The sequence below is a fragment of the Vidua macroura genome, chromosome 9 (genome assembly GCF_024509145.1).
Source record: "Vidua macroura isolate BioBank_ID:100142 chromosome 9, ASM2450914v1, whole genome shotgun sequence".
NCBI classification, from domain to species: domain Eukaryota; kingdom Metazoa; phylum Chordata; class Aves; order Passeriformes; family Viduidae; genus Vidua; species Vidua macroura.
The window spans coordinates 5,009,020-5,025,972 of NC_071579.1; the positions used below are offsets into that span (position 1 = coordinate 5,009,020).

Genomic DNA, 16,953 nt, shown 5'->3' on the forward strand with positions numbered 1-16,953 from the left:
GAGGTTTCTCTTTAGCTTAATAAATGGCTTGGACTCACTTTGTCTTTTGATACACATAAACCCCACACTTTCTTAACCTGAAAAAGAAAAAAAAAAAGCTTTTATTTGGCTCTTTGCAGATCTCCTTTGAGCACGCCCTTTCCAATGTTTTAGAATTAAAACAATATCATCTTATACATTAGAATTATTCATCATGCTCTATCACACTATCACACTATACACATCATAGAAAAACCACTTCTCTTACAGAGCAAGATAAAGACATTCAGTAAAGCCAGGTTTTGCACAGTCTCTTGTACCAGGTCAGGGAGACAAGCAGAAGGTTTTATTTAGGATGTGCATTTTGTCCTTAAGCACCAAATTGAACTAAAAATGAGAAACTGAATGAGGCAAAGATAAGTATTACCCATGTAAGGATGTATGTTTCAGTATTAATGCTCAATTAAAGCAAAAACCGAATAAAACTAAGAAAAATATTACAAGTTAGAAGCATGGATTCAATCTTCTGTATTCAATTTATTTGTTGATATAAAAGCCATAACCCTGCTCTGTTCTGTCAAAGCATGTCAAAGCCAAAACAGTATCATCTGTTCACATCTGGCTGTCTTCTGCTCACATTGTTACCTAACATTCTCACTTACAAAACCTAATATTAAAAAAAGGGAAAAAGGTCATCTTCTTTCAGCTGGGTTATTTCATACATCTGTGGTCTGGTTTCTCTGTTTTTCCCACAGATGTGAATCCCTCCCCCAGCACTGTGGCTTCTTCCCATGCAAAAGGAAAAAAAGGTAAACTGAAGATGAAGTTATGAAACCAAGGCAATTTCAATTCTTCCAAATCTTACAGTTTGCCATGAAATAAGCTTTCAAAAGGGAGAGGGGAGGAGAGAGGAGAGAGGAGAGAGGAGAGGAGCCCAAAGCTCACATTCTCTCAAGCATTTCACAGCCTGACCCCACAGCATTTCCCCCAGGGCTGTATGATCAGTAAGGCTTCACAGCATTACAAAGGCACAGAGAGCAGGGAAGCAACACAACAAAGAGCTAAGTAAATACAAGGCTTTGCATGCTATTAATTCGTTCTTCATTTTCAATTTATCTTCCATGTAGTTGCTCCTTAAGAGCCAATCTGCCTGATGACTGCTTTCAGTGAGTTTAAATTTATCACAGCTTTAAGTATAGAAACAACAGAAAAAAAAATCTGATAAACTACCAAGGAGAGAAAAACCACATCATTTAACAGAACAATCTCTGAGACCAGACATATATCTCTTCAATGAACTGTACTTCCCTGCTAGTCTTTAGATTTGTTTTGCACCAGTGGACAACGGTATCTTTACATGCTTCATTTCAAAGGTTCAATGAAAAATGCCACTGAAATCCCAGCTGATCTCAGCACCATTCCAAAAGACAGTCAAATTCCACATTGCAAAACCTAGCTGGAGTTTGGATGCAGTTTTCTGAATGAGAAATTAAAACTTCAGACACAGGCCATCTTTTAAATCATTTATTTCAGTAGGAAAGATTTTTGAAACCCGTTCTTAAATTCAATTAAACTAGCTTATGCAAACACACAATTTTCACACACACACACAGAACAAAGTATTAAAAAAGGTGAAGGAAGAGGCTTGAGGACAGCCAAACTGCACATCACTCAGAGACATCACAGTGCAATCCCTCCATCCCTGGAATGCCTCACGCCAGCAGGGAACATTAAAAATGGCTTGTGTTTACTGCATGACACCTTGATCCCCCTTCCAGCGGTGGTTGGTCCTTACAGGATTATTATAAAACATATTTATGTTTCCTGGTACCTTCCCCACTCCAGTACAGTAGTTTTTGAATGGACACACTCCTGCACACAAGGAGCCAGAAGTGCCAGTAAACCAGGCACCCCAGAACACTTTGTTTCAACACTGAATTGATTTATACTGCTTGTCTGCTTTGCAGTTTCAGCTGTGAACAGCTTTGGAATGGTAAGAAATTACTTCAGCAAATACACATGAAGGCCAGAACCCACCCAAATAAAGAGAAATAATAATAATCAAACACACAAAGGAAACTGAGTATTTATAGTGGTTTTAGTCACTCAAGAGCAAGACCAGGCTACCAGCCAGAGTTGTGCCATGATCTGCAGGAACTTGAATTTCATTACATTTCATACACCTTCTTTTCCTTAGCAACTTAGTAACTTGGAGAAAACTTGTCAGCTCAGCTCTGCAACTGCCAGAGCTACACCAAGTAATTTGTATTTTCACCTTTCAGCTCTCTGAGTAGTCTTAGAAAGAGTAAGATGACTTTTCAAATTAGCCTTCCAACATCTGAATTTATAAAAAGACTATAGTAAAACTGCTGTGTTTTTACAAGGATGTATTCCAGGAAAACAAATATTTACTTGCTTAAGAACAACACATTCTTTCTTTCATTTCCCTTTCCAAAGCTTCTGAAGCCTTTGCTGCTAAAACAGTCTCTAGTAGTTGTTTCAGTGAAGGACAGTGCTCCCTACACAGTGTTGGCACTAGAAACACAACATACAAAACTGAGCTTTTGGGATATTAAGATTTAGCCAAGCCTCCTCTTTCCCCAAGCAGTTTTTCCCTGTGGTGTTTATTTATGACAAAAAGCTTGCAAGATAAATTGTCTCCTAAGAATGCTCCTCAGTGTTTACATTAAAGTGGGACAGACAAAAACAAGCTCCTTTCTAATAATGTGATCTCCTGAGCTCATGTGGTCTAGACCATGACTTAGACTATGCTCTTCATTCCCCCCCCCCCCACTAAATCTACTCAAGAGACATACCAAAATAAAAATAAGTTAATTTTTAAGAAGTCTAAGCTACTTCTGATAAAAGCTGAACAAAAGCCCAAGCTACCAAAAACCTCTGCTTTTTTTCCTAAAAAGAGGCTATTCAAATACAGAAATAATACTAAAGCAACTCAAGCCACAGCTATTTTACACTGACCAAAACAAATGACTGCTGCAGAAATGCAGTGGCTGTCAGGAATGTCACCCCTTGGAACAAGGAGGACACAGCCTGCAAATCTGCCATGGTGGGATTCACCACTGAAATAAAGGAATTGGTCTTCAAGTTAATAATAAGGCACTGACAGAAGTCCTGCTCAAATCCAAGCGCTCACCCTCTTCATGCACTACAAATCAGAATGATGGTTTTTAAAAGAAGGGATAACCCCTAGCACAGAATTCCATGTCCACTCGTACAGATCCTTTTGATGGCAACTTTCCCAAGCCAAACCACCTTATGAACAAGCTGCTTTTAGAGAAAAAATAAAGAAAAAGGCTAATATTAAAGAATAATAACAGAACTTTCACAGCTGTCTCCTTGTAGGAAGAACAGACAATTCACTGATGTGATTTAGTACCAGTCTTGGGGTCTTGATGCTGCAGCAGGCAGCACTAAGAGCTGGCCATGAATAAGGTTGGAACCTAGTGTTGGTTAGTTAGAATACCAAACAATTAAAAAGGACAAGTAATGAAGAAAAAGGCCACTGACAGAGCCAGAAGAAGAAGCATCCCATGTTTTTTACCTTCATTTGGACAAGATTTGTTACAGTTAACCAAAACCGTAAGATCAACTTGCCTTTTGTCAAAAGAGACCCCTGCTTCTCATGTGCCCCAGCAGCACAAAAACCTGCAACTGCTGCTGCTGGGAGAGAGAGCATTTGTCACCATGTGTTGTGTCTGATACCAGTAGAGGAGGACTAGTGTTGAAAATACAGAAATGCAAACACAGGAGGCTGTTGTTGCAAGAAGCATTAAATTTGATGAATTTATTTCTAGTGAGGAGTAGATAACTAATAAAACCCTGCTGTGTTTTTTTATGCTTCTTTTTGTTTCCAGTATGTTTTCCAATGTGCACACTTCTCTAAACATGATTTTAAAGGAGGGTGCTAAAGCTCATTCATTAAGTATTTATGTGACTTCATTTAGCATTTGTAGTTTTAACGCCTCTAACGTGCACCTAAATACTTAATGAATCATAATAGCTTGACTAATGCTCCTCTGGCATGAAACAGACATTTAAAAATGAAAAAGCTATGTTTATTCAAACTACCAGAATGTTTGAAAAATAAAAGTTATAAAAATTATTTGCTTTCTAAGGATACTGGAATAGAAGTCAGGTTTGAAAATCCTAGCCAAAAATAGCAGAGATTAATTAAAGTTAACACTAAGCAGTGCAGTGTTATATATTTTTAATGCAATGCACCAATTTCATAAACCAGACATTCCCTGTTGGTTAACCTTTCCCAAAGCTTGCAGTTTAGCTACAAAGCTGGTTATCAGTCAGCAGATAATTAATATTCATATTTGAAGTCTTGCTAGAAGAGCTACTCTAAAAAGGTTTTGCTCAAATGCAGTCAAAACAAGGAATTGCAAGGGGCATCTTTAGCTTCATCAAAACATTAAGGGATAAAGTGACAAATACTAGCTGAAGTGGTTCAGCAGTTATTAACAACATGAACAATTAGAGCAAGACATTAAAAATGAAAATCAAAGAGAAACTGCCAACTGTCTGAAGCAGTCTAGATGACAGGATGACAGTCTTACCTGAATACCATGAGCTCGCCACTCTCCTTGCTTTCTCAGCAATAATTTCACTTATTTAACTTTTTAAACTCCTTTTTTTTAAAAAAAAAAACAGCATTAGTACATTCTTTACAGTGTGTCATTTAACTTGTCTGAGTCTTTCCATAGCTTAGCTGAGGCAGCTTTCCCTAAGGGAACAAACCTAGCACCTCTTTCTGAGCACCATTTATCTCAAGCTCTAGAAATGTCAGTGTTTGTGTAGAACTATGTGGCCATAAACAAAGGGAAAGTATTGAACTACTCACTGTGACAAGTGCCAAAAATACTTCCTGTGTTGTCATTACTCACTCCAGTTATTCTGGCTACACATTCCAAGAAACTCCTCCCACAATATTCAATCTCTCCCACAAAAACCCAGCAGATCTGAGGGCAGAAAACAAGGAAGAGTAGGAGGCCCAAGGACAATGAAAGCTGTTAACAGCAATTCATTAAAGGACTATTTGTGAATTGTTTTCCCCACCATCCTCCTACCATAAAAACCTAACTCAAAACAGCTGGAAAAATGCAAAAATCCAGTAATAAATGACATGTCCTGACCTGGCTCTATCCTTAGCAAAGCTGAGGGCTCTCAGGCTGTGGCTCCCAGTTGCATGTTTCCTTTCACTAACGAAAGAACAGATACAGTTATGCTGCAATAAACCTAGAATAGCTTATTTAAAAATTCAAAATCCACAGGCTATTATCCACAATGCTTAAAAAAAGGACACAAATTGTTAAAAAAACCCAAACAAACACTTAGTCACTGAGAAGAAACACACATTAGGTGAGTTTTAAAACAGGAAAAAAACCAAACTCAAGTTGTGCAAAGTTTACTAAAGTAACACTGCTGGCTGTCAGGATGCTGTCTTCACTATACACCCAAAGTGGATAAACTTGGGAGATGTGTGAATTGCAGAGGGATTCAGCACAAGCAACCCTTTCCCAAAATTCATGACTCTAGAACAGACTATTCATTCCACATATAAAAACCAGCAACGAAAGAAGTGCAAGGGGAGCCAAATTCTCTTAGTCCTTGTGGTGTAATTCCAACAGAAGCATCCTTCTACTGTTTTTCTTTCTACCAAGAGCCAATTCAGAACAATTCTTGGAAACATAAACCACCCTATTACCCTTCACATCACCAGGTGGTTGGGGTTTTTGTGTTTTGTTTACTGTGAGACTGGATTATCCTTCTTTTTGCTTGCCAGAAATCAAAAACGAATCATTTCCATTACACGATTAATTTGACTCTGGAAAAAAAAAAAACCTCAAATGTGAATTTACAGGCTTCTACTCAGATGCAATAAACAAACTATACATTTTCAAAATAACAACTACTAGTAGAAACCTTTATTAGATAGTCAGAGAACTCTGAAACAGACTGGTAGGTAGCTTGTTTCTGTTTAAAAAGGAGAATTCATGGTGGAATCTGCAAGCATATTTACGGTCACTAAACCACAATGTCAATGGAACAGTTACTACTTTTTCACAGACTTCAGAGTTCCAATATCAGAGTCATATTTTGAACAATGTTTCCTTGCTTTACAAAGATCATATTTTTGAAGATTAAAGAAAGACTAATCATCCAGGAAAGTAGGTGATGTCAAGGAAACCCCAATAAAGCAAGACTCAAAGTCTTAAGCATCAAACACACACATAAAGCACAGCTCCCTTTTTATAACCATTATGTTTTTCTCTGTGAGTAATTTCAGTGACCAAGAATGATTCCTGTCAAGGATGGAATTTTAATGGTCCCACACCTTTTCTCTCCTTAGGTTATCCTACCTTCTAATAAATTAGTTAATTGCCTGAAGATCAAAAGAGCTTCTGTATGCAAGGTCTGCTTTAGGCCATGTTATCAACACCACACAACGTCAACTACTTTGACCGAGACAGATACTAAAATCAATTATTGCCAAATGAGAACATGAAAGCTTGAAATTGTGCCTCTATCTTTTTAAAATGTCCATCTGAAGTGATATTATGAAACACCACACACTAACAGTGGTCCCTAACTGATAATTAGCAGATAACCAAAGTCAAACATCTCAGTGAGCTGTACCCAGGTGTTGATGTTTGTGTAGAAGAGTCACAGGCACAGAAACACATGGGATGAAAACACTCAGTTCTGACCCAACAGTGCTTTCAGTCTTGTCTCGTACACACACCCCCCCGACTGCCCAAAATATGTGTTTTTAACCAGGAATTAGGGGTAAACGTACCAAACTGATTTTTGGCCCAGCCTCTGTGCCACTGTTGGAGTCTGGCTCCCATACAGGACCAAGGTTTGCAAGCTCAGTGCTGCTCTGAACTTGCAGTTGTGTTACATTTCTTACAGCTCTGAGAGAAATAACACTGCTCCAGGCTGTGTGCCTGGGACAAGCTCCCCTCCAGGACTCCTGGGATGGCCTAAACAACATCTCCAGAACACGTAGTACCTTTTACCTGGCTCATACATAGCTTTTGATACAACTCTTAAATACCAGTTTACCTGTTTTCTTAAGAATGCCTAAAAAGGAGAGTTATTTTCAAAATTAGTATAAAGTTAAAAGAAACTCAAAACTAGCTACAATCTATTTAACTCAAGCACAGCACCGCCAGAAGTTTCACACACACTATTTGGTGTTTCATGTTGTTTTTCCTTTCACTCCTTAAGGCAGTGGTTTCCACAGGTCAGTTCTCAGAACGTAATGAAGCATGGTCCATGGCAATTCATGTTGCAACTCCATTTTTAATTTGGGGGACTCCACTCCCCAACCTTTAGTGGTTTTGTTCAGGGCTCCAGAGTTCAGAGATCGAGTTGACAGGTTCTGTTCTGGCACAGAATACAGCTGGCACGTTTTTCATTAGGACCTTGTTCTCAGTTATGAGATGGTTCAAATTGTCCTTTTTTATTGTTTTGAATTTGCCTGTTATTCAAAGGTCATCAAGTTGGCAGGAACCTGAAAACAAAAATATAAATGATAGAAGAATTTACTTCAGGTAGTAGCTACTTGCATTCAACTATTTCACAGACTAGACACCTTGTTGAAGTGCACACCATTCTGTCTTTAAAAAAAGGGAGAAGGAATGCAACTATCATGCAGTAGTAAAGATATACTTAGAGCTGCAGAAACCCCAGGTATAATAAAAATATTAAACTGCTGTGAGGTTTGTAATTTTCTTATATGGCCGTAGAACTTTCTAATTTTGATGACATTTAAGATTTGTCATCAAAACAATCTTAACATGATAAATCTCAGCTCTGCTAGATAAGGAGAACCCATTCACCTGAGCCCCAGGTAGAAAATTGTCGGCAGATCAGTGATTGATTGGGCCCCTTAGACTGTTTAAGACGAATTTTTAAGAAATGAGGCATAAACACTTGTTTGGGCTTTTCCCATAGCAAACCTGAATGCCTGTTGCAGCTATCACTCCCTTTCATGAAGATTAAATCTAATGTTTGCAATATATTAGTTTATATCCCCATTTTCTCTCCATCAGGAATCTGACACCAACACCTCTCATTTAGTCAGGTTATTAAAGAGCCACCACATTCCTGACAACTGTCATTAAATAGTTTGGTCAGATATGGATCAAGCATTTCTTGCTTTGCACTTACCATTTAGCAAGAATGCTCAACTGGGCTAAAGCTGCACCATTAAAATCACAAATACTATCTATTAAAATAGCTCTTACTATTAAACAGGCTAGGTGTTTATATTCCATTGAGAACACACTTAAACATCCATTTTTTCTAAGGCAGTTACACTGTTAACAGTAATAAACAGTATTGCCAACTCTAACTGAACCAGAGCTGTCTTTAGAGGATAGTTTTTCACCACTTGCTTGCAAACTCTTTACCACTGTTTGCTACCATCCCCACTTTCTTCAGCCAGGAATACAATTTCTCTGCTTTGCACTGTCTCAAATACCTCCACAGGAGCTTCTGGAACCCCCCTTACTTCTTAAGAGCTCTCTCAGAGGCAGAATTGAACAAGAAAGCACAGAAGGATCTGGAAAAACCTTTTTGCTTCCCCTTGAAATTCAGTAGGATTTCTGCTCTGGGAGCTCCATAAACAAACGTGTAAAGAGAAGGCAGAGTTCAGGAAGACAAAGTAACTTAAAAAGGATTTTGCTGATGAAAAAGGTCAATAAGAATTTATATAAGAACTGCATTTAACAGGGTTTGGAGCAGTTTTATCTTTCTTTTCAATTAAACGAAAAAGCTACTTTTGCTTTCAAAGACTGGAAAATGTACCGAGGCCTAAACGACTTTCTATACATTTTAGGAATACAAAATACATACATAGCATACAATATGTATGTCCATGACCTGAAAAAAGACACTTCAGAAGGGTTATCTGGAATTGATATTGAATGCTGCACTTTACAGCTTTTTATATAATTGTGCAATAGCTTTTTCAAATGGGCAAGACAAAAATACTGCACTCCGTCAGATATTTTAGAGCACTCCTTGCATTTCCCAAATTGCTTTAAATTAGTCTCAAGGTAGCCCCAAATCTTTCTTCATTACTCCAGAAGCTCTGAGCTCAAAAGGGCCAAACAGCAAAGCCAAGGTAAATCAATCAGCAGGTGAAAGGGGTGGAGAGGCTGCTCAGGAACACACAAAGCTCTCAGTGACAGCTTGGTCAGCTCGAAGATCCATCACTTCTGAGCCCTTAAAAGCTCACTCATTTTCACTGTCTTGTTCTCACCTGTTGTCTGTTGCTTTGGCAGGCAGCACTCAGGTGTTTAAACCAGAGCATTGCATTCATTCTGTTTCCAGCTTGAAATTTATATGAATTTCCTAAGAAAGAGAAAAAAAACTGATGAAGAAACATAAACAGTGCTCCTTTTAAAACATTTAAATCCTACCATATTCAAGTACCTCTAAACTGAAATATTATGAGGAGATTTACTAACAGATGGTCCATACAACTTTACAATTTGTCTAGAATAAGTACAATTGCTTGACCTATTGAAGAAAAGTTTCAGCTTGCCTCTCTTCCTTTCCAACATTCGAGATTGCAACTAATGCCTGTGTCAACTAGGAAAGAACAAAACATCCCTCAAAACAGAAGTGATTTTGTTCACTGCCATTACTGCAATTTGTTTATAATATCATGTTTTTTTAAAACAAAGTGCAAAATATCACTGAAATGCACCCTGGAAAGCCACGTTTGAAAATATTTGAAAATCACTCCTAAATGTATTGATACATTTCAGAACAGTATTTTCAGTGGCTGGAGTTACACAGTGCTTGTTTGGGTTCAGGAAGGTCAAGTGTTACAAAAATATTTCAGATTGCTGTTGCAGAGTTTAAGCTGACAAGCACTCACAAGTTATACTTCATATCAGCAGGGCTAGGAGAGATGTTTGGAAATAAAATATACTAAGACTTGAAGCAGACAAAGCAATAAATAATTTTAAGCTCCTTTATCAGAACTTCTAATAATGTTCTTTCTGCACAATTTGAAGTGCTATGGAAAAACATTTTCTTCAGAGTTTTCGCTGAAAGCAGGCACTGTGTTGGAGTAACGGACATCCACAGGCTTCTTCACATAACAGTCAAGATCTCTGAGGGGTTTTTCCTGGTAATAGCACCGCATTTGAATAGATGGTTTGGTTTTGGTTTTCACTTGCAGAGAAGGGACTGCTCAAGCAGCTAGTCTCAGCTGAATCTTTTTTTTTATTGTTACATTTTCACACATGTGAAAATGCCTCCAAATGTTCTAAATATATTTTAAAAGAACACAGATGAATACTTATAATTAAAGTCACATCTGGGGCTGTTAAGAGTTTGGAGAGTCTTCCTTACAACTCAAGGAAGACTCTAAGGGTTCTCCATGGGTTGTTGCTCCCACAGCATTCTAAAGGCTAAGATGACATGTTGGAGAGCAGCTGAAACTGGAAGGATGCCACCTTTCACCTGCTGGTTTAGTTGCTGACAAATGACCTCAGCAAAGAAAATGTTTGTTCCGCGCATTGCTTACCCTTCTCAGAATCAGTCAATAAGAAGAGATCTGGATGCTCAGGGTCATCTGCCATCATCACCATCCAGCCCACCACTGAGATGCTCTTACTTGGCGTGGATTTGAACTGGAAATACAAACAGGGCTGAAAATGGAATTAAAATAAGAGGCCAGATCTGCACAGAACAAGCACCCAGCAGTTCCTCTCAGTTAAAGACCAGGTAACTTCAAATGAAGCAGAGCACTTCCCAAAATTAAGAAAATTAACAAAGGCTGTATGAAATTAGTGCAAACAGGATTTAAGACAATCAATGATATTCAAAACAAATTAAAAGGAATATCACAATCTGCAAAAGCTTGTTAGACATCTAATCTGCACTGCATGATTACAGCAGCATTACCACGTTAGTTCACATTTGAATGTACAGAATAGTTTAAAAGTGTATTAATAAATGCAAAACTATTTCCTCCACTGTTCACAAACAGAAGAATTGAACTTGCTTGTCCTATAACTATTCACACTTAGCATGCAGTAATTATTATAGTACTCTGTAATTACAAATAACATGAGTCCTGGGGACAAGATATCACAAATGTGTAATTAAATATGATGACCTGATGAAATAAATGGATGAAATGAGCACATAAATTCAATAAACAAGCACCCAGAAATGGGAAACCATGCTTATTTATTAACAAGATGTTCAAAATAATGTTGTTTTCCTATTCCAGGTGTTAGTCACTTGTTTTTGCTACACCAGTCCCTTTCCTGACAGCTCCTTGACCCCACTGTTTTTCATTCACCTGGTCACAGTATTATTTTCTTCTCATGCTTCTCTCAGTCCCAGGCTCTACTCACCCATTTAATCCAACTCATCTCCAAACCATAAGCTTCCCTTCTCCCTGACCTTTTTACCTATTAGCAGACCCACCCAATTCACTTCTCCCTGCTTCTCAGGCAGTCCCATCCATGCCCTAGCTCCTAATTCATTCAGTTTCTCTTATGTGTTTGGCTGCCTGGTGTCCTCTTCCCATGTTCTTGGGTCTAACACAGACTCTTCCATCAATCCCTGCACTCTCACCCTCTGCAGTGCTTTACCTCACTTCTCTGCCCAGAAAGTCTAATCCTGGTGTATGCTCATCCTCATCAGATGCATCTTCCTTCTATCCTGTGAATCTCCATTCCAACCTCTTTATTAGCACAGCAATTTTGATCTCTCTTTAATTGCATTATTAGAAACAATAAAACATCCTTGAGATTGTTGTGGCTTGACGTCGTTAAAATATATAGTATAGTTCTAAAATACTTTTTATTCTTCATGCTAATGTGTCGTGTCAACCCACTACATAATGCCACAAGGCAGATGCGCAACATAAGCATCAAGTTACTTTTGTTTGTTTTAGAACTATTGTTTTAGTATTACAATCCTGGAACTCCGGTTCAATCAAGGAAAGAGCTACTGGTAATAAGTTTTAGGGTAACATGAGCAAAGTAAGAGTTTATAAGAATGTTTTCTGCATGGGAATACAGTTGCTTTATAAATAAAATTCCACTGCAAGTCTAATGTCAGTTATTCTAATCTGTGCCACAGATTAACTGAAGACCTGGAAGGTTACTGAAGACCTGAAGACCTGGAAGAATCATCATGAAATCACAGAATGTTTGGGGTTGAAAGGACATTAAAGATCATCTCATTCAATCCCTCTGCCACAGGCTGGGAAACCTTCCTCTAGACCAGGGTGCTGCAAGCCCCATCCAGTCTGGCCTTGAACACTTCCAGGGATGGGGCAGCCACAGCTGCTGTGAGTAACCTGTGCCACGGCTTTACCACCCTCATATGGACGAATTTCTCCCCAATATCCCATCTAACCCTGTGAAGCCATTGTCTAGGTAAGTTTATCTGTCTGGGACTTGCACAACTGGCTAAATTTTAAATCCTAGTTTAAAATCCATTAGAACTTGGAATGAACAAATGTTAGACCAGTAGCTGAAAGAAAAAGCATTTAAACCAAACTCAAAATAGTTCAAGAGTCCAGGCTGTTTGTATACACACACTAAGGTTAAGTAACTCACAGAGGTGGACAGATGTGGTAAAGCCTCAGAAGAGAAGGAGGTAAATGATAAAGCTCTATCAGATAACATTTCATTACAGTGAGGGCTGTAACTCATTTTCAAAGAGAAACAAAAATTTCTTTGAGAAGGCAGTAAGTAATGTCAGTCTGAAGTGAAAATTAAGGCATTTTATCTGAAAGAAGTAATTAAGATAGGAAAGAGAATGAAGTTAAGGATAGAGCTCATGATTTCTTTAAAAAAAAGGAAGTGTATATAAAAGATTTGTTAGGGACTCACTGACAACACTGCAAAAGTATGATGACACAACTTAACAGGGACCTGCAAAACTCTAACTTCCAAGTAGTCCAAAAGCAATAATAGGTTTTTTTCACAGAGGTGGAAATTTGAGTCACAAAGCAGTTTTAATGGATTATAGATCAAAATGTACCTTTTGAACAACACTTATTTCTAGGGTTTCATGGAATCAACATATTGGGCTTTCCTATCTAAGCTGTATATCCCAACAGGTATCCAATATGTGACACTGCCATGCAATCCAAACGCTAGAGCTCCTTGCCTTTTCTTTTCACTCAAAGTCATCAGTTAATCATGGTGCTTCTCCATAAAATGAAAAGCTCCACACAAGGAAAGTGTTTCCTGCCAGCATCAATCCGTCATCGCTTGAAACGCATCAGCTTTGCATCCCTGTGCTCAGCTGGATTTTGTATTCCATGTTTACACAGTCCCCAGGGCAGCTCATTCTCTGCTGATGCACAGAGCATTGCAAACAGCACGTCTGCTTTGTTAAAATGAAGGGAATGAAAGCTTCATTGTAATTTAATGTTCCTGGTTCCTATTTGCTTTTTGTAATATAGGCCACTGGAATGACTCTTATTATACACATGGAAAACTGCACAGCTCTGGCACTAGGCTTCACATAATTGATGTTTGCTGTTGTTGTTGTTCTGAGCTCAAACACTTTTACAAGTAAATCTTTGAATCAAAAACTCTAAATTAATATGTGAGCAGACTTTTCACTTTTCACTCCAACATTTTGGCACCTACAAATCTCCTCCTCCACATCTCCTGTTGAGATTCTACAGATTTATAATATTCAAATAATTTTCTCAGTGGCTAAACATCCTTCCCAGAATGATAGTATTCTTCATCAGGGTATTTCAGTGAAAGTGCCTGAGCCATAAGCACCAAGTTTTCTACCCTACAAATAAATCGATCTAATTTTGATTATAGCATGCAATGGAAGGCTTAGAACTAACCAGGGTTTGTGCTCAAGCATGAAGCATAAAAAGTCTCTGTTGCTTTCCAAGTACCTATAAACACAGAAAACTCATGCACGCTATGTTGTCAAAGAAATTGGCAAGGCTCTCAGTCCAATCACTGTAAACAGTTATTTCACAGGTGTATTCACATTTTTCAAAGTGCTTATTTTATGTCTAAGTTCATGTGGCTATTCTTACTGATGCTCTTTTCTCAATGCGAACAAGTGCTGCAGTTTTCCACAGAGGCTTCTCTGTGAGTTCCATTTCAGCATACGAGATAAAAACATTGCCCACACATTCCTCTCAGATTGTGCTGTACTACATTTCTGGGCTCTCAAGTTGACATGCTTATTTACAGACAATTCTCCAGGACTGTAGTAATAACTGAAACCTGTTCACTACTTAAACTCAATGCTGATTTTATGCTGTTACTCGTAGGAGATGCAGCACACAATACTGGATGCACTCCTTGGCCTTTGACCATGGGCAGGAGAAGAGCTGGCTTGTCTGTGTCTAAAAGGGAGGGGATTTCTTGCCCCTTTTGCTGAAATTACTCTGGGATTTTTATGAGGTAATTTTCCAAAGAGGCTGGCTATTATAAGCCTGGAAGAGCTTTGAGTGTCGAGGCATTCAAAGCTGCCTGGAGCAATTGCAGCAGCAGAATGGTCAAAAGCATGCCTGTAATCAAGACACATTTACCAGGAGAGCTCCAGCCAGGAAACTTTATATAGCAGACTGAGTCTTTTGTTGCCAGCATTCCTTTCCATGTCACAGAGGGCTTGAGAAAGGAAGCAGAAAAGACAGATGTTTAAATGGCTCCAGAAGATGCTTGGACTATTTTGCTGAGGTAAATCTCCAATGTATCAATATTTGAGAAAGAAACCTGCTTCAAATTAGATGGCATCATCCTTTTTATCTGGGAAGTAAAAAACCCCAAAGCCTAAATCTAGCCTTGGATCTCTTCATTTTGCAGAGTGAACCTCTTGGGAATATCACTGGACAGTATTTGGAGCATTTACTCATGCTCTAGCTATCTAGGGATGACTGACCATCTGCAGTTCATTCTCTCCTGATTAACTTTTCCTGAAAATGCAACCAAACGTGAACTGAAGCATGACCCTCGACAAGTCATCTCCACAGACTCCAGAACCAAAGCTGAGACTCTGTGCAATAACTCTGTAGTGAAATGCATGGAAACCTAAGCCATCAATAGTCAGGCTCAAAGTACAACATAGGCAGAGCAGCTGAACAAGTTACTGACCACCTATTATTAGCCTGTTTCATAAACTGGAATCCATTACCAATCCCTCTATCTCAACAGCAGTTACCAGGTTTCCCACCCCAATTTCAACATAAAGGTCATGCTCTGTGTTATAACAACGTCTGAAGTAGAGGTTTGCTGTGACTACTCACTGCAAACTATTTGTTTAAATGAAAGACAACCCAAACTGTAGTAAATAGTTATTACAATAGACAAACCTCAACTGCACCTGGGAAACCAAATCAGAGACTGAGCTCCACAACAGGCTTGGCATCCACGAACAGAACAGAGCCTGTCTGCTGCCCTAAAAAGCTGAAAGCTGTTGTATCTTGGCTGTGTACAGCCAAATCCAAGGCTGTGCTGGACAGTTCAGCCCAACTTCATAGAGCCAACTATTAAAAAGAAATTAATGTTCTTCAGCAGTCACTGCTTTTAACTGCCACTTCTCTTCCTCCTTTTCCTGGGAATTGCCTTGCTCAAACTCCTTTCAGTATCTGCAAGCCACGAGGCTGGTAGGCTCCTGATGGGAAATCCTGCAAGCACCCTGGACTCCAACACCTCCTCACCTCTCTGCAAACTTCCTCAGTGGTTTCCTGGAACATCCTTGGACAAAGAAACACGAGCACACAAGAATGTGAGACAGATTTTGGCTTCTTAAGCCTCTGCTCACCAGCAGTTCAGATGCTGTAGGTGTCAGAGCCTATCAGTGACCTGGGGAATATCAGAAGTCAATTCAAGAGGTTTAGAAAATAATCTCTGAAAGAGCATTGTAAATGGATGTGACTGTACTTCCAGGTAAAGTAAAGGCTTTTGCAGGAACAGAGACTCAGAAGGATCAGGTACCAGACTGTTTAGTTTTTTCCCTTCATTTACTTTTGCTAAAGAAAGGGCAAGGCGATTTAAATTATTGAAATTGTTATTCTTAAGGAAATGTGTAATCAATGTGAATTCAATGTACTTAATTTCCAATCAATATAATTCCTTGCTAAGCAATTTTTTTCTAATTCTCTAAACCTGCATGCTATTTAAATTGCTTAAAGATGCTAATACAGAAGAGTGTTATATACATGTCTGCTAAAGTCCTCCATAATTTTGTAAAGAACAGTGAACCAGGGAGACTTACAAATACACATTCTATTCCTAAAAGAAAACAAAATGCAATTTTGGCACAAAGCCTAAAGGAATCACAGCAGTAACATGAACACAAAGTCTGACAGTACCACAAAAATTTCTTTTCCATTTCTCAATGTTTCCAGAAAAAATAGGCAACTAGCTGTGAGTGACATAATGCCAGCACAAGTTCTTTCCTGGTTCCTTCTTTTTTTTTAATACTTTGCATTTCTAGTCATAAGAGCTTGTAAGTCTGCTCTTTCATTTTAATGGGGTGGAATCCTTCCCTAAGTTTTCACTGAAGCCAGAAACAAATGCATTCAAACACACACACTTCTCCCAAGACATCCAGAAGACAGAAGGATTGGCTAATGACCCTTCAGCCTGGGCTAGACAAATTAAGTAGGATCAGTTTCAATCTTACCTAAGCAAAGCTAGTAGGGGTGGATGGCCAAGAAACCACATAAATAGTTCTGAAAGTAATTAGTATTAGAATACTGTTTCCTAATGAACTTCCAATGAAAAGTGGGAAATAATCTCATAGATTAAGAGAACTTTATACACAAACTTTCCACAGAGCAACTTCAAACATCCAGGAGCCTGGGTACCAGAAATGTTAAGCTTCAAATCTCCACCCTCTGCACATAAAATGTTAGGATAAGAAAACACTATTTTATACCAAAGTCCCCTTTACAAGGATTCCAAAAGCAGAACT

At 38.6% G+C, this 16,953-nt stretch overlaps 1 protein-coding gene across 2 annotated transcripts in view; it reads right to left on the reverse strand.

The window, feature by feature from the left end:
* Positions 1–1,488: 1,488 nt before the first annotated feature.
* RALGPS2 (Ral GEF with PH domain and SH3 binding motif 2) overlaps positions 1,489–16,953 on the reverse strand; it is a 114,322-nt gene continuing 98,857 nt past the window's right edge. Inside the window, exons 18-20 of one of the 2 annotated variants that reach the window (XM_053984665.1) lie at positions 10,556–10,661; positions 9,278–9,369; positions 1,489–7,522 (exon numbers count right to left, since the gene is read on the reverse strand). In XM_053984665.1, the coding sequence (XP_053840640.1) occupies positions 7,493–7,522; positions 9,278–9,369; positions 10,556–10,661 (228 nt within the window). In that variant the 3' untranslated portion in view covers positions 1,489–7,492. The remainder of the gene's footprint in view (positions 7,523–9,277; positions 9,370–10,555; positions 10,662–16,953) is intronic. The other variant, XM_053984666.1, reaches the window with a different exon arrangement.